Source organism: Solanum verrucosum, unplaced genomic scaffold, assembly GCF_900185275.1.
Source record: "Solanum verrucosum unplaced genomic scaffold, falcon-dt-bn FXZP01000094.1, whole genome shotgun sequence".
In the NCBI taxonomy this organism is placed as follows: Eukaryota; Viridiplantae; Streptophyta; class Magnoliopsida; order Solanales; family Solanaceae; genus Solanum; species Solanum verrucosum.
The window spans coordinates 3999527-4024658 of record NW_026019970.1 but is presented as its reverse complement, the minus strand read 5'-3'; the positions used below and the strand labels follow the sequence as shown (position 1 = coordinate 4024658).

At 36.9% G+C, this 25132-nt stretch overlaps 2 protein-coding genes across 2 annotated transcripts; one reads left to right on the top strand and one right to left on the bottom strand.

Annotated features, from left to right (window-relative positions):
• Nucleotides 1–161: 161 nt before the first annotated feature.
• Nucleotides 162–17716, top strand: LOC125817013 (regulatory-associated protein of TOR 1-like). The gene is made up of 23 exons (XM_049496601.1): nucleotides 162–842; nucleotides 4867–4969; nucleotides 6677–6759; nucleotides 6871–7029; nucleotides 7106–7222; nucleotides 7332–7492; nucleotides 8053–8207; nucleotides 8295–8439; nucleotides 8518–8596; nucleotides 8700–8801; nucleotides 9823–9906; nucleotides 9993–10103; nucleotides 10803–11156; nucleotides 11310–11499; nucleotides 12399–12995; nucleotides 13163–13492; nucleotides 13640–13763; nucleotides 14379–14503; nucleotides 14586–14731; nucleotides 14929–15030; nucleotides 16371–16456; nucleotides 16830–16914; nucleotides 17007–17716. Exons 1-23 carry the CDS (start codon nucleotides 558–560, stop codon nucleotides 17343–17345), a joined length of 4062 nt encoding a protein of 1353 aa, XP_049352558.1. The 5' UTR covers nucleotides 162–557; the 3' UTR covers nucleotides 17346–17716.
• A 1119-nt stretch (nucleotides 17717–18835) lies between these two features.
• On the bottom strand, nucleotides 18836–24017 carry LOC125817016 (TOM1-like protein 6). Its single transcript, XM_049496604.1, has 9 exons — nucleotides 23670–24017; nucleotides 22742–22820; nucleotides 22101–22199; nucleotides 21846–21959; nucleotides 21305–21468; nucleotides 21112–21193; nucleotides 20950–21035; nucleotides 20536–20817; nucleotides 18836–20160 (listed from the first exon to the last, which is right to left on the bottom strand). Exons 1-9 carry the CDS (start codon nucleotides 23816–23818, stop codon nucleotides 19086–19088), a joined length of 2130 nt encoding a protein of 709 aa, XP_049352561.1. The 5' UTR covers nucleotides 23819–24017; the 3' UTR covers nucleotides 18836–19085.
• Between the last annotated feature and the right edge of the window lie 1115 nt (nucleotides 24018–25132).

Sequence of the window (25132 nt, the reverse complement as noted above, 5' to 3'; positions counted from 1 at the left end):
AATAACTTTTCTATATTCCTCAAAAGTTAATGAATAGTACTTCATAATTCATTTAATTGTAAGAATTGAATTTAATTTCTTCTAAAAATAAAAATACAAATAGGGTAAAAGAAGCAACATATTGCTTATATTTTATACATTTTTTTTTTTTTACAAAACAACAACTCTCTCCTTCTCTTCTTTTTCTCGTTTTGTTGCTTCAACAGCCGCACTGTCCTCCTTCTTCTTGTTGTTCTTCTTCATCAACACCATCTTCTAGGGTTTCTTTTAGGGTTTTCCAGAACCTTCTTGAAGCTGGATTCTCCTTCCTTCCTTCTCCCCATCTCTCACCGTCGCTGGTTCACTGGTTTCATTGATTAATCCTCAAGAAACAACCTTTTTCAATCTCCCTTTACCATCACTACTGAAACCCTGATCTTTATTGCAAATTACCAGATAAAAACGGTATCTTTAGGGTTTTTGGTATCTGGGTCGATCTGGGTTATGAGTTTCACTCCAAAATCTGTTCGATTAGGGCAAGGTTAGGAAAATTTTCAGCTTCAATTATTGCGATTTGAATGGCATTGGGGGATTTGATGGCGTCGAGGTTGTCACAATCATCAGCTGCTTTGGATGAGTTTGGAAATGAGGATGGGGAAAGGAATAATGTTAGAGATTTGGACACTGCTAGTAGTAGCTATGTTGGTGGTGGGGTTGCTGATAATGCGATGACGACAACAAGTATGGCTTATTTTCCGCAGACAATTGTGTTGTGTGAGCTTAGGCATGATCGTTTTGAGGATTCTGTTCCTTCTGGTCCATCTGACACTGGGTTGGTCTCTAAATGGCGGCCTAGGGACCGAGTAAGTTGTGCTCTTTTCGTGTCATTTTCATTTGTTTATCTCAATGTCCTTGGTTTGCCATGAAAAATATTACTTACCAGTATTCGAATGAGATGAGCCAATTCATGAGGATTTATATCAAGTTGATGAGTAGTTTCTTGATTGTTACTCGTGGAGTATAAGCAAGGTGGTTAGTGGTGCAGTGCATCAGCTTGTTGCTTGATTTGTCAGCTGATTTTCATCTGAAAGTTGAATATTACTATCCGTTGTAAGATAGCCTGCTTTCTCCAGAGTGAATCTTATTCTAGGATTGGCTTATAATTCAAAAAATTGGAAGAGAAAGTAGACATCAATGACATTTTAAATTGGGTATCCTGAGATTTAATTTAATAAAACAAGTTTGTTTCTAACAGCCAGTTCAAAGATGGAGGTTCGAACAAGAGATTCCAGCCTTTGCAGTTTGTGATTTTGGTATGACTACTCTGCGATCTGCAAGGAATTGGCGGAATTTGGGTATTAGATTAATTTAACACTTCGTGATTCACTGTGAAGATTAGAACTGTACGGGAGCATGAGTTCTCATTTGTCACCATTGCAGAAGAAGTATCTTCCTTTGTGAGCCGTAGTAAAGCTGAAGCTTGTTTTCATCCTGGATGTTAACTTGGGGAGTTAGACATGATAATTTCCGTTAAACTAATTGCTTATTGTGCTCTTATTAGATGCGTTTGGCATAAACTTATGTCGAAAATGTTGTTACTTTGATTAGAGCACTTTGCACATGCCCGTAGTGTCTTCCAATATTGCAGAATCCGTTAACCAATATCAATCTTGACTAAATACATCGACATACAATTCCTTAAAGATTAAGAGGATGAAGTGATTCTGCTATGAGATTAAATGTTTATGTGGGTTTCTTAAAAAAATTCCTAGGTTTCTGTAATTCTGTTGAAATGTCATGTTTTGACTTCCAACATGTAGGATATTAAGGAATCAATGGGGCTAGATACCAAATGGGGGAACTTATTGGGTCATTTTGTTCTTTTATTTTTTAAGGCTTAGAACATTGGACTTCAAGAGGCTTGTTAATTGCTGATCAGTATTCTGCCCACTGCCTTCCCGAAGTGGGGGTTCCCCTAAAGTGTACCAATTTCTAGAAAGGGAGAAATTGATGTGTCAATCAAGACACTTGTTGATTAATGGGAGGGATTTTGTGGGAAGGTCTTCTGGTAAGACTGAAAGTAGAGTGTGTTTTAATTTGGTTAGAGTACAATATGTGGTTGAACACAATTTTCTTGCTATATGGATATTGTCTTTAGAGGGATCAATAGATAAATATGGACATTCAATTTGAGGCAAAGTGGGATAATGGATTTTATTAGAAACAGCTGGAAAGAAAAGAACATAGGAAGAGCTCATACGACTTTAACATATTTTAATATCACAAGCAAATGTTAAATTGTAAGCACCCAAGATTGTGGTCTAGCTGTCAATGTAGTGGGTGAAAATCATGAGAAACATCAGTTCAAAGTTCAAATTTCAGCAGAGAGAGAAAGCACCAAGTCTTTCGTGTCTAAGACTTGATGGGCAAGCTACCCGACACCAGTGTTGATGGGAGGTAGCAGGTACCCCATGATATAATTGACGCGTGTGCAAGTTTCTGGACACTCACCTTATCTTGTGTTATTAAAAGTTATCACTTCATTACTTAAAAGCTATTGAAGCAGCGAAGCGAGGAGTTATCGTTTCATAGGTGAAGCTATATGCTTCAATGAAATGTGGGCTTTAACCAATGAGTGGCTAAGTGATCCAAACGAGAAGGGGTCGGTTCCTTAATTTCAGCTTTGAAGTTGGATTAATTTTGACATTGCTATATATGGATGTTGGAATAGTTATATTAATTGCAATTTGATTAGCTTAGTACTAAATTCATGTATTTGGTGTTCTCTAATTTTCTCTAATTGTGCACTTTACCTTAAAGGGGCATATGCTTCACTTTTCGTTTTCTCTTCAAGCTCCCCGGACTTTGTCACTTCTTTTGCGCTTTTTGCTCTTAAAAACATAGCCATCACATAAAAGCAAATATTCAATTTTTATGGATAGTGATGATTCATATACCTGTACCCAACTAATTCGGGATGAGGAGTATAATCATAGTTTCTTCGGAAAGAAAAGTTGCAACTATTACGCTTCAATAGTAGTAATGGTAGAAGTAGTTGTATCAAAAGCCAAAATTTTAATAACAATGGCCGTCGAAGTCCGCACACATTTGACTTTGTGAGGTCCTCTTTTAGTGTTAATCTAGACATTTAAAATGAATTGGAGTATAGTTTGAAGATGCCATTGTTCATTATGCCCCTCAATAACTAAAATAAAATGCATAATAGCATATAGATAATTAGGGTTAAGAATTTGGCAACATATTGGATATGAGAACTTCAATTTGGATTTTTGGTTTCTCGATTCAAGAAATTACAATCCAAATAAGTTCGGATTGGATTGGGTTTTCAAGTTAGGTTTTTTATTAATCAGTTTGGTTATTTTTGGATTTTCAGTTTGAGCCTATAAGTTGAGCTCTTCTTCTTTGAAACAATTAACATCCAAATAAAGTTATTCATATTAAATTGCACCATCCATTAACCACAGTAAATGCATCTCAGTTTGCATTAATCATAACCTTAATAGGGTATATTAACTGATTTAGCCGGGTTCTTAACTTAGTATTGGGTATTTGGGCTTATGTCTAATGGGTAGGGATTAATATAAGGTATAGAACATTCAGATTATTAGATATCCGAAAATTTGAAGTCTCAAATTTCCAAATCCATTTTTTTTAAGAATTAATTCCAAAATCCAATTAGTGGTATGGAATTCAAACAAATATTTCATAATATTTGGATTTTGGTTTGGATTTCAATTTTGCCCAATCCCCTTGAGATAATACAAGCATTGAGATGGAATGATGTTTTTCTATAAATCTGGGGGTTGATTAAGCTTACAATAAAGAGTGCGTTTACCTTAATTCTGAACTAACATCACTTTTTTTTTAACAAGCAAAACACTTTATTAGTTTTTTGGATTACGAAAAGGGAGTACGGTGTATAATACCATGTTGGCGTCAAAAGTATGTATATGATGAATATGGACTGCACTGAAGTCATCCAGATTCATCTATCAAGATTGACTGTTTATACAATAAAGTATTATTCTCCTTGCACTGAAAGTATAAAAAATATATATTTAAACAGACTGCACTAGAGTCATCCATAGTATTCTTTAGTTTGTGAAATAACTAAGGTATTACCTCCCCTCTAATCTGAATAGAGGTCCATTACATGAGAAGTGGAGGCGATTATGGACCAATTTTTTTTTTTTTTTTTTTAAATATGCATCTTTAGATTATGTCCAGGCACTATGATAAAGTGTATTCCTTCAACAATATATTGCGAATGGTGTACCCTTGTGTGCTAGTTACTGGTATCTGGATGTGATTGTTTACTTCTTTGAAGAAAGAGACAGCTTAGTGCTGGTAGATTTTTTTTTTTTTTTTTTATGACAAGGGAAACCCGCAGCCGCTACCCTTTGGGTGCGCACAGGGTAAAACCCCCGCTCCTATGCAATAGCTCGCAAACCACATAGGAGAGGTAACCCGCACTAGGAAAGCCTGGTGCGACGAGCTCGACCCAGAAGGCAAACCCCTTGCTTTCGCTGGCAAGGGGTTTCGAACTTGAGACCTCCAACATGGAAGTCCCAAGCTCAAACCACTAGGCCACCCCGAAGGGTCTTAGTGCTGGTAGATTGAAACAACAGTTTTGCAAAGGAGTCCAGAAGTGACTTTGGATTCGTTGTTTGATAAAATTTGTTTTTACTTGTTGCTTATTAACCTGTAAAGTATTACTTGACACATGCAATGCCTGAGGAACAACGTGTTTCAACTGTATTTTGCCAGCTCGCTAATATAAGTTGCATTTGGAACTTACCCTCCATGCAGTAAACATGCCCAATCTTTTACCTTCTTGTCCATCTTAGCATGCAAAATTTTCTGCAGATGAAAACAGGATGTGTTGCCCTTGTTTTGTGTTTAAACATCAGCGTTGATCCACCTGATGTAATAAAGATATCTCCTTGTGCTCGAATGGAGTGTTGGGTTGGTACGTCTCTTCTTCTTCTTCTTGTTCTGCTTGTACAATAACTAGCTACCGATCTTCATTTTGCTATATTTCATTTAATGTTCTGTATTTCATTCTATTTACTTTTAGTAATTTTCAGTGTACTTTATATTCTGAAGGATGATTGTTCATAAATTCCCCCTTTTCCCCTAAGAAAGAAATGTCGGTGGTAAATTTGTTTTAAAGTGAGACCTTTTCTAAAGGATTATAACTTTTCAATTTTCTTACTTGCATTGTGATTGCGATAGTTGTTGAAAAGACATAGACAATAGCTACAACTTCTCAAGAATTAGCTATTGATGAAGTTCACAAAGAAGACTTGAATTTGATATGCTCTGGGAGGACTTGTTGCAAAAGCAACCTGGACTTTCAAGTTTCAGGATAGACTTCTCCTGAAGCCATGGAAGTTTCATTATTCAACACTTCCTTTTGTTCCTTGATAAATAACCGTAGTAAAGTTATTTTTTTGATAATCAACCGTAGTAAACTTAATGATAGGTTCTCCACTCTCATAGAAAGCTTTAAATGAATAAGTGCAAAATTTAACCATCTAGAACCTCAGCCAATGCACTGTGAGATCTTGGTAATTGCCTGCGTACCAGGGGGGGGGGATCTGCACAGTGGATGTGACATGCCATCAAGAATGTATGCTTTTCCAGTAGAGAATATTCACATTTTGCGAACTTACCGCCAGCAATAGTTGAATGTGTCCCAAAATTATAGATCCAACTAAAACCTCATTTTTCTTTTGTTTTAGTTGACTGAGAAATCCGTCTCAAGCCATCCCTTTGGGCCAACCGCAGTGGCTTCGGAACTCAGGGATGTCAGATCAATGGCTCAGAGAAGTGCCATTCTTGACAAGTAATATTTATAGGAACAGAGTCTCAAGCAGCTCCACTTACCCTGTGATATTTCAAAACCACCTAATCTAGGCTTCTCTAGCAATGTTTTGCTCCCCCTGGTTGATAAGAAGTCTCAACATAAGTCTGTCTAAGAAAAGTGCTTTGTCCCTATGATATACTTCAGTTGAAGAAGATTTCGGACATTGTTAGCATCCAGAAACGAACAGAGATGAAGACCTCAAGCCGAGTCTCTGGTCGGTTTTTCTCGGGGAAAAAGTTTGAGGAGACAAACAACAGAGTACCTGGACTGTAGTTCCTAATCTTAACTTTCTGCCTTTCCTTCGTTTCCTCCATCATCTGGTTCAGTTTGCCTTCTTTGACTTCTCAATGTGTCTCCAGTCTTCTGTCTACTTCAATTTGTTCAAAGCATTTGCCGTACTAACTGGATCCAATAAGAGTCGCTTATTGGCATCAGCTTCCTGTCTTGTCCTTTCACGGTAGGGGATAAAGGAAGGATCTGATTTTGGCAAGTAAGTGAAGGATCTGTGCAACATAGGTTATTACTTTAGCAGTGACAAACAAATAAAAAATCATAATTGATGATGGTTCTTTTTGGCTGAGTCTGTTTCACTTGAAGCAATCTGAATATTTTTATCTCAGCAAACTTTCATGGTGTTGGTGTCATATTCTCTTGGTCTGAAGGGGGGGGGGGGGGAGGGTATAAGATGTAATTTGAAAACTATAGGTTGTTTTATTTGCGTCTCAGCTTAATTTCAAAGATTAGGTGCTTGAAATTCAACAGACTAATAATTACTAATGGTACTAATTCCTATCTCTTATTTGACAGATCCATTTTCGATGGCACCTCAAAAAGCACTTGAGACAATTGGGAGAACTTTGAACCAACAATATGAGAGGTGGCAACCTAGGGTAAGAAAATGTTTTGACCACCAATTTGATATCTACAGTTGATAAGGTCTTAGCCTTGATATATGAATGGGTAGGTTATGATGACCAAACACGATATGTAACCTTATGCAGGCTAAATATAAGATTTCCTTGGATCCTACTGTTGATGAAATCAAGAAGCTTTGCACAACTTGTCGAAAGTATGCTAAGTCAGAGCGAGTTCTATTCCATTATAATGGACACGGTGTTCCTAAACCTACAGCCAATGGTGAAATTTGGCTATTTAATAAGGTTTACTTTCTTACCCGATTGCTTTCTCAGGGCTGTGGGTGATTTCTGCCTTTTCTTATTTGGGTGTTTGTTTTAGAGTTATACGCAGTATATTCCTTTGCCAATCAGCGACCTGGATTCCTGGTTGAAGACACCATCGATCTATGTATTTGACTGCTCTGCTGCTGGGATGATTGTTAATGCCTTCATAGAGGTATACTCTTAATTGTTTACGTCATTTATGTACTTAATAGCGCTGTAATGATGATCTATCCGTTCCTAATCACACACTCTCATTAATTTCGATGCTTTTGTTTGATCAGCTTCAGGACTGGACTGCTTCTGGTTCTTCTGCAACTTCTACAAGGGATAGTATTCTGCTTGCTGCTTGTGAAGCACATGAGACGCTTCCACAGAGTGCTGAGTTTCCAGCCGATGTGTTCACTTCCTGCCTCACAACACCCATCAAAATGGCATTGAGATGGTGACATGCTCTCTACAATTGTTTTTCATTTCTTCCTTTTCTCTTCTGCTTCTTTCTCCTACACTTATCCAATTCTTCAATGGAGCAGGCATAGCTGCAATTCTTGATTGATGGAATTTAGTAAAGTTTCCCTTGGCATTTTCATTTTATGATGTTACCTAGTTTCTCTCTCCCTCTAAAAATATTATAGGGGTCATCCCCATGTTCACTGTTAATGAACAGCCTCTAGCCAAAAAGATAAAAGTAGAGAAAAAGAACTCGAAATAATGGTTATCTCTCGTGCCAGTCTGTGTAATAGGTAAAGCTATCTTAGTGAGTTTCCATATATAGTGTTTTAAGTAAATACTTAACTGTCTCTTAGTTGCCTCTGTGTGCTTGTGTTGCCAAGTCCTTAAACCTAGTATGCTGCTTCTTTCTTGTTTAAACTGATACATTTTCTTCTATCAAATAATTTGATTTTAATTTTCTTTTTTCCTCGTATTTGTTAAGTGAGAGCATTTTTTCTTGCAACAATTGTTGACCATTTAAATCTTTCTTCCTCATGTGTTTTTGGCTTCTAGGTTTTGCACTCGTTCGTTGCTTCATGAGTCGCTTGATTACTCTCTGATTGATAGAATTCCTGGCCGGCAAACTGATCGGAAGACACTTCTTGGCGAGCTGAATTGGATTTTTACTGCAGTTACTGACACAATTGCCTGGAATGTTCTACCACATGGTAATGGAATAGATTATTTGGATTGATACAAATATGATAATTTATGCATTTTAGTCTCTTTCTGAAGTACTAGTTTCAAACATGCAGATCTATTTCAGAGACTGTTCAGGCAAGATCTGTTAGTTGCTAGTTTGTTCAGAAACTTCTTACTTGCTGAAAGAATCATGCGCTCTGCAAATTGTTCACCAATTTCATACCCGATGCTACCACCTACTCATCAGCACCATATGTGGTAACTCCATTGAATATTTCCACGTTATCTAAAGTTCATGTTTACCTTTCTCTCACCTGTGGTTTACATGTATGCTAGGGATGCATGGGACATGGCAGCAGAAATCTGTCTTTCACAGCTTCCAAATTTAGTTGAGGATCCCAATGCAGAATTTCAGGTGGGCTTAATGCTTACCATCCATTTGATATGTGTAGTCATAGTTCCAAATCCTGAAGAATATTATGCAGCGATTAAATATTCCCTGTTTTGTATGTCTTCAGCCAAGTCCATTTTTCACAGAGCAGTTGACAGCTTTTGAAGTATGGCTTGACCATGGATCAAAGGATAAAAAGCCTCCAGAGCAGTTGCCCATAGTGTTACAGGTAGGAAATTTCTCATGGTCCAAATAAGACGAGGGACTGTCCGTTGTTCTTCTTGCCATCTTGTAGGGATTTTAAGTAAATTTTCTGGGATGTAGGTTCCATCTATCCCCATCTCCTGTTTCTTTAATAATTTGATGAACAGGTGGAACAAAAATATTGGATATCCCTGCTGTAGTCAAATTCATTGGTCAATATCTTTTGCTGTTCCCTACTTATCAAGAAAATCAAAGAATTGTATTGGTTGCTCCTTACTTGATATAAAGCATTGGCTGCTGTCTCTTCCGGCTTTGATAGAAATGGTTTTTAGGAAAATAGTTATCATGCTTAAGATTTAGCTTTATTGAATTTTTAAAAAGGAAAATGTGACACAAATGCTTTGGCATGATGCTGAGGAATGTTTGAACCATCCCTCGTATTACGTCGAGATGCGGGTATGATTAAACTTTTTCCTGTTGTCATTTCTAACGCCTCCTAATGCTGTTTTAATATTCTTGGCACATCATGCATACTTCATTTCTTTCATAGGCCTTTTCAAGTTGAATTTTTGAACTTCCTTCCCATGTTTCCTGAAAAACGGAAGTGATCTATCAATTCTAGTAGATTAGTGCACTTCTTTTTGAATTTGGTTTTTTAATGATTATGGTGAATCTTACTTTGTATATGCAAAGAAATTAACCTGAGGAAAGTTATTAAAGTTTTGGGGTAGAAGCAAAGTTTTTCTAGTGAAATTGTTGAGGTAAAAAATGCATCATATCTGTCAGAGCAGATATTGTGGTTGGTCTGTTTGCTGGTTGAGCAGAGCATTTTTTTTGAATTATGAAGTAGGTTTGACTTACTTGGTGATTGTCCTCATGACACTTAGATATATAAAGAAACAGGAAACTGTAGTTCCCTCAAATATGAGCTGCTAGTGGTCATTGCTATTTATTGCTAGGGTTACTTTTACATTTGGTAGTCTTGTTACCTTTGTGCATTTTTTCCCCTCATGCATGCCTCTGTAACCAATTTACGTTTTTATTAGGTGTTACTTAGTCAATGCCACAGGTTTCGTGCACTTGTACTTCTTGGAAGATTTCTCGATATGGGACCTTGGGCTGTTGATCTGGTACTTACAATTGACTTCAGTTTTCCATTTTCTTTAATTGGTTGTGGCATCTACTTTGCGACTAATATGTAAGTGAACACTTCCAGGCCTTGTCTGTTGGAATATTTCCTTATGTTCTAAAACTTTTGCAAACCACCACTCCAGATCTTAGACAAATTCTTGTCTTTATCTGGACAAAGATCCTTGCACTCGATAAGGTACATGGTTTGGCTGTAACTCAACATCTATGTTGTCTAATATATCATTTCCAATGTATTTCATCTATGTGTTTATTTCTTCTATATGAAGTTCTCCATTTTCTTTTCTGTTATTGCTATCTAAGAAGCATGCACACCGGAATTTGGCTTGATAGATCAAACACCTGTTGGACTCCCGTGGACTCTATCCATGTCTTACTAATTTTCCTCTTTTTATTTGTTTTATTTTGTGACATTTCGTCATGTTTTTGGAGACCAATAGGACATGAGTTTGCAACTTTTGTGGTATTTAAACTTTTAAAGTTCTTTCCTTTGGTGTACAAAGCAGAATTTTTGAAAGAATGGAGTGATACTTCTTCTGAGATGAAACTTGTGATAGACCTATAATCTCGAGCCTCTTTTACTGAACCAAATGCTAATTGGGGAGCAAGAGGCGGAGTTCTTGCTTCAGCTCTCTGATAGTTTGTTTTTTTTTTTTTTTTGTTTTTGTTTTTGTATATTTCAAACTACTTTGATTAGTTTGTAGTCTTTGTTCTGTTTTTTTCCAAATTTGGCGATTCTAATTTGCAATCTGTTACACCTATGGAGTATGCGTTTATATTGATACTTATTCTCTTTTGTTTTTGTAAGTTATGATATCATAAACTCTACCATCTACTTCTATACTAATAAGATTATTATTTTCCTTTGAGTCAAAAGTCTTGTCAGGTTGACCTTGTAAAGGATGGAGGACATACATATTTCATTAGATTTCTTGACAGTGTGGAGGCTTATCCAGAGCAAAGGGCAATGGCTGCATTTGTTTTAGCAGTCATTGTGGATGGTCACAGACGGGGTCAGGAGGCCTGTACTGAAGCGGGTCTTATACATGTCTGCTTGAAGCATCTTCAGGGATCGACGCCTAATGAGGCACAAACTGAACCACTTTTTCTTCAATGGCTGTGCCTTTGTCTGGGAAAACTGTGGGAGGATTTCACAGAGGCTCAAGTACTAGGTTTGCAGGCAGATGCACCAGCAATATTTGCGCCTCTGCTGTCTGAGCCCCAACCTGAGGTTTGTGTTGCCCCTCTTAATAGGAATAGGCTGAACTTGCCAACTGGTGAAAGGAAAGAACTGGGTAGTTTAATTTTGTGTCAAGTGGTTGCAAGTGGGTCTTCAGTGAAATATTCAGATTTTGACAATTAGATAAAAAAATCATTATTTCAGGTGCGTGCTGCAGCTACTTATGCTCTAGGGACTTTACTTGATGTTGGATTTGACTCAGCTAGGGATGGTGTTGGAGGAGATGAAGACTGTGATGATGAGGAGAAGGTTAGGACTGAAGTCAGTATAATTAAGAGCCTTTTAAGTGTTGCTTCTGATGGAAGCCCTTTGGTTCGAGTGGAGGTTGCTGTAGGTATGCTTTTGCTGAATCTTCTCCCTGAAGACTCTTCTTTTTGATACACTTACTGTTTTCACACCCTCAGTTCCCAATATTTGGTCTTTATTTCCTAGAAGGAAAAATACTTTTGTTGCAATATTATTTGAAAGGTTTTGCCACAGTTCCGTATGATGAGGTGCCTCATGCATGTTATCTGTCCCAATTATGAATTTTGCTTATCTTTCACTTTGAAGGATCCGTTATTTTCCTTTCGTTCCTGCTTTGATTACTTTTCTTTTGAGCTGAGTGTCTACCGGAAACAACCTCCCTATCCCCACAAAGGCAGGGGTTATGTGTGATCTTTGTAATTAGCCTTCCTTGCCCCTCTATGTACGAATTTTTGGAGGTCACCAGCATAGCCTTAATGTTGAGGAATACAACATTACTAATTTCAAAAAAAAATAAAATGTGTGTATACATCCTACCCTCCCCAGATCACACTTGTGGGATTCTACTGGGTTTGTTGTTGTTGTTTCACTTTACAGGAGGAATCTGATGCCAAAAATATAATTCTTTGCTGTCATGTCACTTCTTTGTCCAAAAATCTTTTTTTTTTTGCTGTAAAATAAAATAAAAGAAAAAAAAGTGATATCCATGTCTAAATGGCAAATCTTTACTGTGGTTGCTCAATTGTATACTTAGTAGTGCAAGTAATTCAGCCTGAAAGTTGCTTCTTTCATGCTTGGTGAGTTCTGATTGTTGGATGTGAATATCAGTTGCCTGACAATCATGCCTAGTTCTCTGATTTCCCGTTATAAGCCCCTTCTTGATCTTGTGTATACACCATGTAGTTAGTATTTCTTTTTGTGTAGTCACTGCTATGCACAGAATTCTAACTGGTAGGAGTTGGGTTCATGTTCTACCATCTTTTGCAGCTTTGGCACGTTTTGCCTTTGGGCATAACAAGCATCTGAAGTCAGTAGCCGCTGCATATTGGAAGCCTCAGGCTAATTCCTTGCTAACTTCCTTGCCTTCTTTTGCGGTCAAGAGTTCTGGTAGTGGGTATACAACCCCGACTCACAGTATTTCACATGGAAGTAGAGTTCCGTCTCCTATTGCTCCTTTATTGAGAGTGGGGGGTGACAGTCAGTCCATATCTCGGGATGGGAGAGTCTCGACCAGCAGCCCCCTTGCAACACCCGGCGTTATACATGGATCACCTTTATCTGATGATTCCTCTCAACTTTCTGATCCCGGAATCTTGAATGATGCTGTTACCAATGGTGTTGTAAATCATACAAGATCAAGGCCTCTAGACAATGCACTCTATTCTCAGTGTGTACTGGCTATGTGTGCCTTGGCAAAGGATCCGTCACCACGTATTGCAGGTCTTGGCCGGAGAGTCCTTTCCATTATCGGGATTGAACAGGTTGTTGCCAAATCTGTTAAGTCAACTGGTGAATCCACAACAGTTCCAAACACTGGTTATGCTGGATTGGCTCGATCTTCATCTTGGTTTGATATGAACGGAGGTAATTTTAGGGCTTCTGGGAGATTTGGTCCATTTCTTTTTTCTGGATGAATGTGATTACCATATTGTTACAGTCTATATACATCCGTAGTCCACTAACATTTCATTTTAATACCTTTTTAGGAACTTTTTTGAAGTGATTCTGGCCTCGTTTAACTGTTGTTGCAGGACATTTGCCTCTGACTTTTAGAACTCCTCCTGTTAGTCCCCCACGGCCTAGTTACTTGACAGGAATGCGAAGAGTTTGCTCTTTAGAGTTCAGGCCCCACCTAATGCACTCTCAAGACTCAGGATTAGCTGACCCATTGTTGGGGTCTGCTGGATCTTCTGGACCTTCAGAACGCAGTTTTCTTCCCCAACCAACTATCTACAATTGGAGTTGTGGCCACTTCTCAAAGCCACTTCTTACTGCAGCTGATGATAGTGAAGAGATGGTTGCTAGAAGGGAAGAGAAGGAAAAGTTGGCCCTTGACCTCATTGCGAAGTGCCAACACTCTTGTGAGTCTGTTCACGTGCTTTCCCTTTTGTATCCATACCTTCTCTTGTTTGTGTTTTCTCATAATTTATAAATAATGATATCTTTATCAAAATATTCTATATAAAATGAAGTTTAAAATTTAATGAGCAATGTTTTTTCTGTTTCAGCTGTAAGCAAACTACACAATCAAATTGCTAGTTGGGATACTAAGTTTGAGATTGGCACCAAAACTGCTTTGCTGCAGCCCTTCTCACCTATTGTTATTGCTGCAGATGAGAGTGAAAGAATCAGGTAGAAGAATCTCATCAACCTAAGTAATCCATTATTGCTGTAATAACTTGGTTCAGTTTATTATTGAAAAATACTGGATAGGATAGGTTGGTTCAGGTGCTATCTTAGTTGGAGCTGCATAATCTGCAATTTCAGCTTATCTAGTTGTCTCATGTCTGTCAGTAAACAGTCAATATCATGTGGAAAGTTTGAATGTGAGTCGATCTAAAAGAACATAATACATAATGGAAATATGCTCCTCCCGCCAAGAAAAATCATTAACATTTCTTGGAGTGTGTCATAGCGTTGAAGTTTTTCTCTTAGAGTTGGTGCTTGAGTTAGATTCTCTCATTCAGTTATAGCAAATTAACAGAAAAAAGGTTAGTTAATGATGTTTCAATCAGTTCCATCAGAGGCATTCTCGTTGTGAATTAAATAATGTGTTAAAAGGAGGGTGATTTGTGATGTATACTATTCCTATTTCACTGCTTCACTATTCCTGTATCAGCTCATGGATTTTTCTTTCAGTTGCTTATCTTTGTCATTCTTTTGTTATCTCAAGTCTTCTAATGTTTTTTGCCATTAAGTTTGTATGTGATGCATAAAATATCATGCTCCTTGTGTTTTTATGAACAGGGTATGGAATTACGAGGAGGCTACCCTTCTTAATAGCTTTGATAACCACAGTTACCCTGATAAAGGAATTTCAAAACTGTGTCTTGTCAATGAGCTAGATGAGAGTTTGCTCCTTGTTGCTTCAAGTAAAGCTTTGCTGCAACAAACTTTTAATTTATATTGTTCATTGATGCCTAAAGTTTTAACAAACTTTTGTTTATATAAAAGGTGATGGGAACATCCGGATTTGGAAAGACTATACTGTAAGAGGCCGACAAAGACTAGTTTCTGCATTCTCGTCCATTCAAGGTCACAGACCTGGTGTCCGTAGTGTGAACGCTGTTGTGGATTGGCAGCAGCAGTCTGGATATCTGGTAATACCGTGTAATATTAGCTATTCAGACATTAATATATGAATGCACTAGTACCTTCAATTTCCATTTTGGTTAGATGTATTACTTTAAAAAATTCTTGAATTTCTTTCCTTTCATATCTCGGATTTATTGTGTATCTTTGTCTGGCTCATTTGTGCTATTAATGTTCTTATACAACTTTTTCAATTCGTTACCAGTTTTCATCTGGTGAAGTTTCGTCAATCATGGCTTGGGATCTTGACAAAGAACAACTTGTTAATACAATTCCAACATCCTCAGATTGCAGCATCTCAGCATTGGTGAGTTTTCGGAATTTCCCTTTAAGATTTATGGCATTAGTATATATGATCAATTACCATTAAGATTCTAATGCTCTTTGTCTGCAATAATTATGACTAATTGGTAAAAACCCAGCATCAGCTCATATTGATGCAGCATGAAATGCCAAAAGCCCATTTTGCTTCAATTGCTATTTTAGACTTCTTTGTGTGGTCGAGAAAAAATGACAAAAATTGTCCCTTGTGTTTGAGGCTAGGTTCAAAGTAGCCCCTTAGGTATGCGCACTTAACGGTTTTGGTCCTTTAAGTTTACCACGAGCTGACAAAAATAGTCCTCAAATATGCACTCAACATTTTTGGTCCTTTTAAGTTCCCTGAAATTTAATACTTAAGTCTTTGGAAAAATATTTATCGAACTTTATCTGTTAAATTTGCTGGAACTATGAATTTTTAAAATTATTAACACCAAGAAAGTTGCATCAAATCCTAAAATATTCAACACATAAACTACACGGGACACTAAAGAATATTTTCACTCACAAAGCACTCCAGATCTCTTCAAAATACTATAGACTATCTGGCGTGTCTTCTTTTATGCACAAACTTTTTTCCAGTATATTTTTTTCTTCTATAACTTTTTTCAAAAGATGTTCAAACCGCTCTAGTATATTATGTGTTTAGTAGAAATTTTTTGTACCCAGGGACAACACTTTGAAGCAGGTTGTTATGACAACTCTTTAAATTATTAGCTGTTATGGTTGATATATCCCTATTTAGGAAGGAGTGGTTGTATGGGGAGCTGATATGTGGAAAAAATAGTGGTCTTGTTCATTGCAATCCCTTTAACAGCCTAATAACTTAAGATATTTGACTAAGTTCATACTAAATTTAGTTTGATGTATCAAGCTAAGTTTGGGAATAGAGGTGGCATCAAGAGTTGATACTGCTGTCTAAAAGACGTTGCTTTTGAAACACACCATGATTCAGGTTTGGCCAGAGGTGTATGCGTCTTGAATTGAACTGCCTTATAATATGGTTAGTCAAATAAACTTTTAAGGTTATAAAAGAACAAGTCATACAGATTTATTTGTAATGCTTACGGTTGGATGAAAAAGAGGTTAGGATGCTTCTGCTGAGTCCTGCATTTAGTAGGAAGGGCTAGTCTTCTGAAAGGAGTTGGTTGTGGATGAATCCTTTCCCCCCTTTTTCAGTTATCCACAGTTTCTGTTATAAAATAAAGCACTCGTGAGTTTGTTACGCCTTTCCAACTAGGCGGCGACATATGTTGCTTAGAATTTCAATGTGTATTCATTCTATCTCTGATAGATACTTACATTTTATATCTCTCTGATGTACTGCAGTCAGCTTCTCAAGTTCACGCAGGACACTTTGCTGCTGGCTTTGTGGATGGATGTGTCAAACTATTTGATATTCGAATGCCTGAACTGTAAGTTGAAGCTTTTACTATATTTGGGTGATTTTCTTTTCTCCTTTCTACACATCTTCTATAGGATAATTGATGTGATGGCATAGGCATTGCATTATCCAACTTTTAGGTCTGTTCTCTTTTTCTTGTTTGAGAGTGGGTGTCCTGTAGGAGAAGCTTGTCTTTTGGTGTACGATTTGTAGGCTTTTAGGTGATATCCATCTTTTTTTTTCTTCTATTAGACGGTGAGTTCAAATTCAGTACGCCAGGATGGGTATCCATTCTACTAATTCGTCTTGTATGTTAACAGAGGGACTTACATGCATACATTTTTTGTTTTTGCATGAAATACTTGTGTCATTTCTCATTTAATGCTCAAATTGTATTTATTTAGTCTTGTTTGTGCATCACGGCCGCACACCCAAAGAGTAGAGAGAGTAGTGGGGATCGGCTTTCAACCTGGACTTGAACCAGCAAAGGTGACCACTGTTATCTTGTTCAAATTTATTCTTTGATCTTCTTTTCTCTTTTGGCATACCAGTAATCATCAACTGTTTCTTTTGTTTCTTAGATCATCAGTGCCTCTCAAGCTGGTGATATTCAGTTCCTTGATATGAGAAATCTCAAGGAAGCTTACTTAACAATTGATGCTCATAGGGGATCGCTAACAGCCCTAGCTGTTCATCGTCATTCACCCCTTATAGCAAGTGGTTCAGCTAAACAGCTAATCAAAGTCTTCAACCTGGAAGGTGAGCAATTAGGCACCATAAGATATTTGTCCACCTTCATGGCTCAGAAGATAGGTTCAGTCAGATGTCTTACCTTCCATCCCTATCAAGTGCTGCTTGCTGCTGGAGCAGCAGATTCTTGTGTTTCAATCTATGCTGATGAAATTGCCCCGACAAGATAATTTTCTGAAACATTCAAGATTGAGAACCAAAAAAGATTTTACAGACATAAGTTGAGGTGGTCAGCTGCAAAAATGGACTGTTGACATCTCTGAAACATATCAGCTCATTGAGGTCTTGTGCTACTTATTCATTGAGCCTCTGCAGCGACGAGTGTTGCCAAGTTGGGAAAAAATTCAACATATTGGAGGAGGCTTTAGCAAATAATTTGATAAATAGGTGGTAAAAGAAAGGTGTAAATATCTGTTATTCATTGTTTCTAGTTTGTAATTTTCTCCGTGTGCTTCCTTAGTTCAGCCCCCTCTACTTTCTTTTCTCCCTTGGTTCAATTTGTACAGCTGAATTCATAATTTATATATGTTGTTGGCAACCAGTGTTCTGTGTTCCATTGTTTGTGTTTTTTGGGTTTCTCACCACCCAGTGTTCGATACCCACATTAGAGTCCGACTGTTTCGGATTTTGTCCCCATTTGGGAGGTAACGCTCCCTACCAAAGATTTTTCCATCCAAAGGTAGGAGCAGCCCCATCCATTGTTTTAGTTACAATCTTTAAATCCATTGTTTTTAAATCCGTTATTTTAGATACAATCTTTAATTGAAGCTGAATGGCCAATTAATGTGTTAAATGGAATAAAAAAGATCATAATTCCTCTCCAAGTTAAATTTGCCCTTTAGCTACAACACTCTTTAATTTCCATGTCATAGTCTACGAAATTACCTCGAGCTGTAATACTTGCTCTTGAAGCTTGAAGCAGAACTTCCTAAGTAGATTCCATTTATTTCCTTCAATTTCCCAGAGTATGTGGTGTGTACGCAACGTTAACCCTATTGAATTGGCCATCTATAAAGTCCCCTTAGAATTAGCCACACATGTAATCCCAAGTATTTCATTCACATTAATCATTCTAAGGTTGATTCATATAATTATATCATCACATGCAAGCCACACATCCACGTAATGTTTGTCTACAAGAACATTAGAACACCATTTCCGCCAGCCTAATCATATGATGTCTCCATCAATTCTATAATGTATCTACTTACATGTCACTAATCAAGTCTATACATATAGTAGACCATAGCCTAGCTCGACTAAATAAAAGTTCTAGCAGAACCTCGCCTTACTATTTGTTCATGTCTTTTTTTCTAGCATTGCCAATTTTTACATATCCAGTTTAGTGCTCTGAATCAGAAAAAGAAATTGTGAATACTAATAACACAAAACTCGAAATGTGAAGTCCCATTAGGATGCTGCTAGATTTCGGCAAGCTTCTTGCCAGCGGAGACGTCCAAGAGAAGTCGTGAAAAGTGATCCATATGATTATGGAGAAAGGAAGGATGAAGTTGCAGACTCATCAGCAATAAGTTTAAAAGATAATCAAATCCTTATTGTGACGAAGAATAATCTTACAACAAATGGCAATATCACCAATTCAAGTTATTCACTGCCAGTATAGAGACATAAACCTAATCCCATAACAAAGAAGGGAGGAAAAATATATCAACTCAATGGTAACTTCAGTAACAGATTTCAAACCTCATCACCCTAAGAGATTATTTAACTGTGGCATAACATAAACACGGATAATGTAACAGCCAACAGCCAGAATTAAATCAATCTTATAACACTATTCTGCCTGCAAACTCCAAAAAACCAAATCAAGTGAGGGTAGAAGGGGTGGGGGACGGTCCAATCATGTACATATTGACAGCATGGTATAGAAGATGTGCCACAAATGCTTCTCATTTTCGTCCACCAACCATACTTTGGCTGTTAGTTCCTGATAAACCAGAAGATGAGTTGTGTCTTTGATCCCCGTTGCCAAAAACATTAAGATCTTCAAACAGCCTATAAGATGGAATGAAGGTTTTTTGACCAGAAGCGGGAGTTGTTGTCTTGGGGTTGGGATGAACTTGAGTGTCGCCATTAATAGCTAAACCATTGCTTCCCATATTGGGGAACGAGTTAATATTCTGTATGGGTCTAGCGCCTTGCAAAGACACAGGTGTATTTGTGGTTGCTTGTGGAGTTGAGTACATGTAGGTTGGTCTGGACGAAGGACTTGGATTGCTCAGATATCCGGGAGTTGCTGCCCAAGGTGGAGGTGGATAAGCAGAGTACTGTGGGAACTGAGTCTGAGCACGAGGTGATAACAGTTGAGACTGAGGATGAAGTTCTTGCTGAGTTCTAGGTTGTTGGTTCAGTTCAGGTTGCAAAGGAGATTGTGGAAGCTGTTGTGATGTATGCTGAGATTGTAATGAAGATTCTTGGGGTTGCTGCGGTTGAGGCTGAGTGGATGGTTGGGGTCGGGATTGATGATGAAGTTGTGATTGAGGTTGTTGGTGTGGATGAGGCTGAGGTTGGGGCTGGAACTGGGCTTGGGTTGGGTGTTGAAATTGAGGATGAAACTGAGGTTGGCCTTGGTGTTGATATTGAGGATGAAACTGGGGTGGTAACTGATGCTGGGGTTGGGGTTGGGGCTGAGCCCAAGGAGCTACATAACTGTTAAAGCTCTGATCTTGATACCCAATATAAGCTTGAGATGTGTATGGATTCCCATGTGTGGTTGAGGCAAGCGGCTCCTGATTGTTTTGAGTAGCTGAAGCAGAATTTTGTGATGTTTCGGGATATACACTTGATGACAAGGTGAGGCTCAAGAGGTCAATTATGTCTTGTTCTTTCGTGGATGTTGCAGGTGGGTCACGAAGAATTAATGCATTGCTTGCGACAGGATCCAATGGTTCTCCCATAGAATTGCTAGCATTGGCAGAGACCACTCCTTCACTTGTTTGGGCTGATGGACTAGTTTTTGAATGTCTGCATCAGCACAAGCATGAACGTCATTAGAGAGGACAAACTACAGCCATAAAACCACCATACAGTCACAAAAAGAACTTCTGATTTCCAAAAACTTCTACCAAATCCAACTAAAAGTTACTAATCTTTCTGCTGAGCACTACCCACCCCCTTATCTTTCCTCTCTTCATCCAGATGAACTTTTGGGAAAATCAACATGACAATTAAAAAGTACTCTAACAGTGAGTCAAGGACGACTATTTTGAAATTTCCTTCGCATGAAAGTGTAATAACCTGCTAGTCTTGACATCTTACTGTTATATTGCCATGGCACTACATACATGCAATGTGGTACTTACAATTGGGAATAAATGCATCTGTTATCTCCATATTTACCTTCGAGCTAGTTGGGCAAAGTCGTCTTCCTCATCTTCCTCTTCATCAATTTGACCTGCGGTTGCTACAAGAACTGGTGCAGAAGGTTTGACATCTGCTGTTGGACTGGCTGGTTTAACTTCAACAGGTTTGAGGCTTGGATCATGCATTCCTCTTGCAGAGAAGTTGTCATTTGAGACTTGAGTTGGGAGTGGAGAACCTGAAGCTATTGCATCATGTTTAGCCAGTACAGTTTGGAGGTTATCATTCAATTCAAGACCCTGGGCAAGAAGTTCTTCATCCCTAGGATAAATCAGAACAAATTTTAATAGAAGAAAATATACTGAAAAAATAAAGGAAACTAACACCAGTCTAGTTAACATTTGCATCACCGTTTTCCCCATGAACACCACAAGAAACAAAAGACATAATTACCCTGTTGTTGTTAACATTTGCATCAACTTCTTCTGGTTAGAGCGACACCGGTCAACAAGATCAACTATAACTTCGTCCTTTACAGCCTAGACAGATAAAAGATAGTAAAGGGTTAAAGATTTTTTATTAATGAGGTGCATGAAGAGTAAAGTATGTACATACCAAACGATCGCCTGGGGTCACAGCTTGAAGCATATCAGCCAACAGATCAGCAACATCCCTCATAGAATTTATGCTGGACAAGCTGTAAGGCAAAAACTTAGTTTACAAAAGAAATGATAGTGTGAATCATAACACAAACCACCATAGTGCAACAACGTACGATCAATAGGTCTGCAAGGGCTAATTGACTTACCTTAAGTTTCCCACCTCTGCTGCCATTGCCTCGTCAAGTCTTGTTGATGAATTGCTTGGCATTCCATAACCAGGTTGCGCTTGTCTTGGTGCAGGATGAGTAACAGGAGGAGTAAAGATAGGAGCTGTATCAAATGAACGCTTGGGAAATTCAACACCAGCACGCTGCCATGATCATGACACCAAGGTGGTTACTAGAAAAGATAACTTCAACACAAAATGTTTAAGCATGGGATTTCACTCCTTGGAGAAGGTTTCTTTTGAAAGAAAGTGACACCCCACCCACCACATAGGGGAGAAAAACAACAAACAAAAGAACCAAAAAGAAAACATCTGAACAATTCCATTAAAAATATCAAAACACAGAAATGAACTGCATAAATCCCTTTCCCAACTGATCGTTGGAGGAAGAGATCATCTATCTCAAAGGTAATATTTCAAACCAACAAATCAATGTCATTACAAGTATCTCAATGAAATCACAAGCCTATTAACACACAAAAAATGATTTTGAATTAAAACATCACATCTGAGTTACTAACCCTCAATTCTTCATAAGCCCAATAATACTGGGGATACTTTCCTCCAGGGCCACCAAATGCCTCTTGCCAAGAGTCCAGTAGTACTAGCACTTTATCTCTCACATGCATATCAGTCTGCAAAATCATCAAAAGAGTGGCAAGAGTATTAAAATAAAAGGTGAAGAAAGTATGCCATATATTATCAAATGCAAATTCAGCTTGAGATGATACATGCATCTAATCAGAAAGAACTGAAGTATTTTGAACAAAACTTGCCTTCTTCTTTACAATTTTGACCATGTCTTGCAATATGGTTCTTTCAGTAATTTGAAAGTGCACATTATCACCACAGTTCTTCACCATTGTCTCCATAAGCTGTAGGCAGAAGAGCAAGAAGAAGAATCATTAGAGCCATCAAAAGTTAGCGCAGCTTGATACCTTAAAAAGAGATTGGATATCAATACCAGGTAAAAAGAAATACTATTCTGCTTAGTTCTATTTTAGTCAATAATATGGCCCACAGTTTATCAAAAGCGAAAAGTGTTAGTGCAATATAAGTGTGGGCTTCATTTAAAAAGGTGCAACGAAGAAAAAAAAATGTAATACAAGAATTAAGTAAGAACTAAACAAAAAGAAACTTCATTCATAATGATTTTCTTAACTATCATAAATATCTTTGGATTTCATATTTATTGTTTATTACCACTCTGTTTAAGATGGAACTCATGGGCAATGAGGCAAACACCATAGTGCCTTGCATACACTGAGGCGCAACCTAAATAAGGTGAGGTGGAGCGCTTACCCTGTTCTTCAAGGCTTACGTGTAGAGCCTCTGACACCACTGATGGCCCTAATTGCTAATGAAATTTTACTAACTGTAAATTATATAAATAAAGGAGAGGTTCCAACATACGTACTGTTAAAGCAAGTAGCTGAACTTTGGGGTTCTTGTGCTGCAACCTCTTTTTCACAGCTTTGACAACATCTTTTGCCAACCTGTATAGAGTGGGGAGAATTAAATCAAACCTTAAATTATTTACCACTTGTTCTAGCTCTATGCATATAGTTTACATCAACTTCAAGCAATGGAGAATGGAGCATAGTAACTGAAACTAGGATGTGTGTAGTCCTTTAATTAAGTTCGATGTTCAAAGAACTAATTATCGAGAATCCCTACTTTCCTTGAAATATATTTAGTACTCTCATGAAATGAGAATGAGTAGTTTGTATATCCTTCTAAATAGCTCAACACCTAGAAAAATCTAAACAAGAATAAGAAACAATTAAGAACTGGCTCCCCTTGATAATTCTTGGATACAAGTGAAAATCCATTCTTGGTTGCTATAAATTGTATACACATGTGAAGCTGGGTAATTCAACAACTTTGAACCTAAAAAGGTCTTACTTTGCTCCTACATGTTCCCTAACATTCAAAAGCTCCCCAAAGGCAAATGGAACACAGTAAAAAAATCAAAATAAAGTTCACTTCTAGACTGATAAGTCTTAAATAAGACTTCAAACTATCAGAATTTAGAAAAAAAGCACAGAAAGAAAATCCCAATACAAAAACAACCCTAATTTCTATTGTCTTAGAAGAAACCCACACATGAATCAATAAGCCCAAACAGGACTGACTTCAGAAAAAAAAAACCCTTTTTTTCCATAAACCATCAAGAAAACACAGAAACAAAAACCCACCATTAAACTTACAAGAAACACAGAAAAAAGTACACCCCATATAAAAAAATGTCAACTTTCTCACCTTTCACCATAAAAACAACAACAACAAAGAAGTAGAGAAAAAGGGGTTTTGCTAATTATGTAAAAAAGAAAAAAACAATTTACCATTGGTTAGAATTGATTGTATCACAAATATCAATATTCATAGTCCAATCAGGACCGATCAAGAACTCGCTCGTTGCCTTCTCAACACGAACAGCAGCTGATGAAGATGATGAAGACGAAGAAGAAGTTGCACCCAATGATGAAATCATTTTCTTTTTTTGAAAAAAAAAAAAAAAAACTTTACAAGGTTTGTTAGTTTGTGGGCAAAATATTTAAATTGTATTTTTTGCGAGAAAAACTAGGGAATTTTGGTTATTTGTTCGTGTATTATGGTGGGTGTTTGGTTTTTCCTTTTCTCTTTCCGGGAATTTCGTCTTTTTTTCCTTCTTCCCTTTTCTTCTTCTCAATTATCATCTTCTTCGCTCTGGAAAAGGTCTTTCTTTTTACTTACAATAACTCACGCGCTATTATGGCAAGTTATACACACGCGCCTAAATTTGCTAAATGGTCCCCCTATTTTTTTATATACTTTTTGGGTTCCGGAAGAGAGTATAGTATTTTATTTATTATTTATTATAAATATCAACTATATTATTTATTAATTAAAATGTTATTTTCTTTGGAAATTATAATTTTTTTTAATTTAATAATATCTTTAGTTTTTCTGAACGTCATTTAAGTAAAATCTCAATAAATTAATATTCAGTAAATAAATAATTTCTTTAAGATGATATTTCCTCGATTACGACTTTGATTAATGGAAAAAAAATCACTTATTTCGATAAGATATTAAGATTATATATTTTCAGAAGACCCCTGTATAAATAAATGGTCCATATTAATGTTATGCATATAATAATTTTATAAAAGGACAAATATATGTAAGACAATTTAGTGAAATATGATTCTATTGTTTTTTTTTTTTGGTTAAAATTGAAATCTAGTTAAAGTTTATCTCTAACTTATCTTGTTACATTCAAAAGTTCCGGTGTACTTGCTACGATGACAAATCTCTTTGAGTGCATGTAGAATGATCTATTTTATTTTCACATGATGCTTTACTTATTTGATATTTCCTTGCTAATTTTGTGATACCTTTTAAATGAGAAGCCATTTTTAAATATGTTTCAAGAAATTTCCTATTTTGCTTATATAGTTTTTCTTTCACCATCATACATGAAATGTTTTTAGTAAAGATACAATGATTAATATTTGATTAGTAAGAAACAATGAACATTATGTATGCTGAATTTATTTTTATAATGAATCATTGAATTGTTGAATTTATTTTAGAATGAATCATTTAACAAAAAAATATAAATTACAATGAATCACACATATACATTGTACTCTATGTATAATGAATTCATTTTTTATATGAATCATTAAATTCTTGAATTTATTTTACAATTAATCATTTAACAAAAAACATATTACAATGAATCATACATATACATCGTACTTTATGTATAATGATTTTTTTTTATAGGAATTCAATAAATATGATACATAATTTAGTAAGA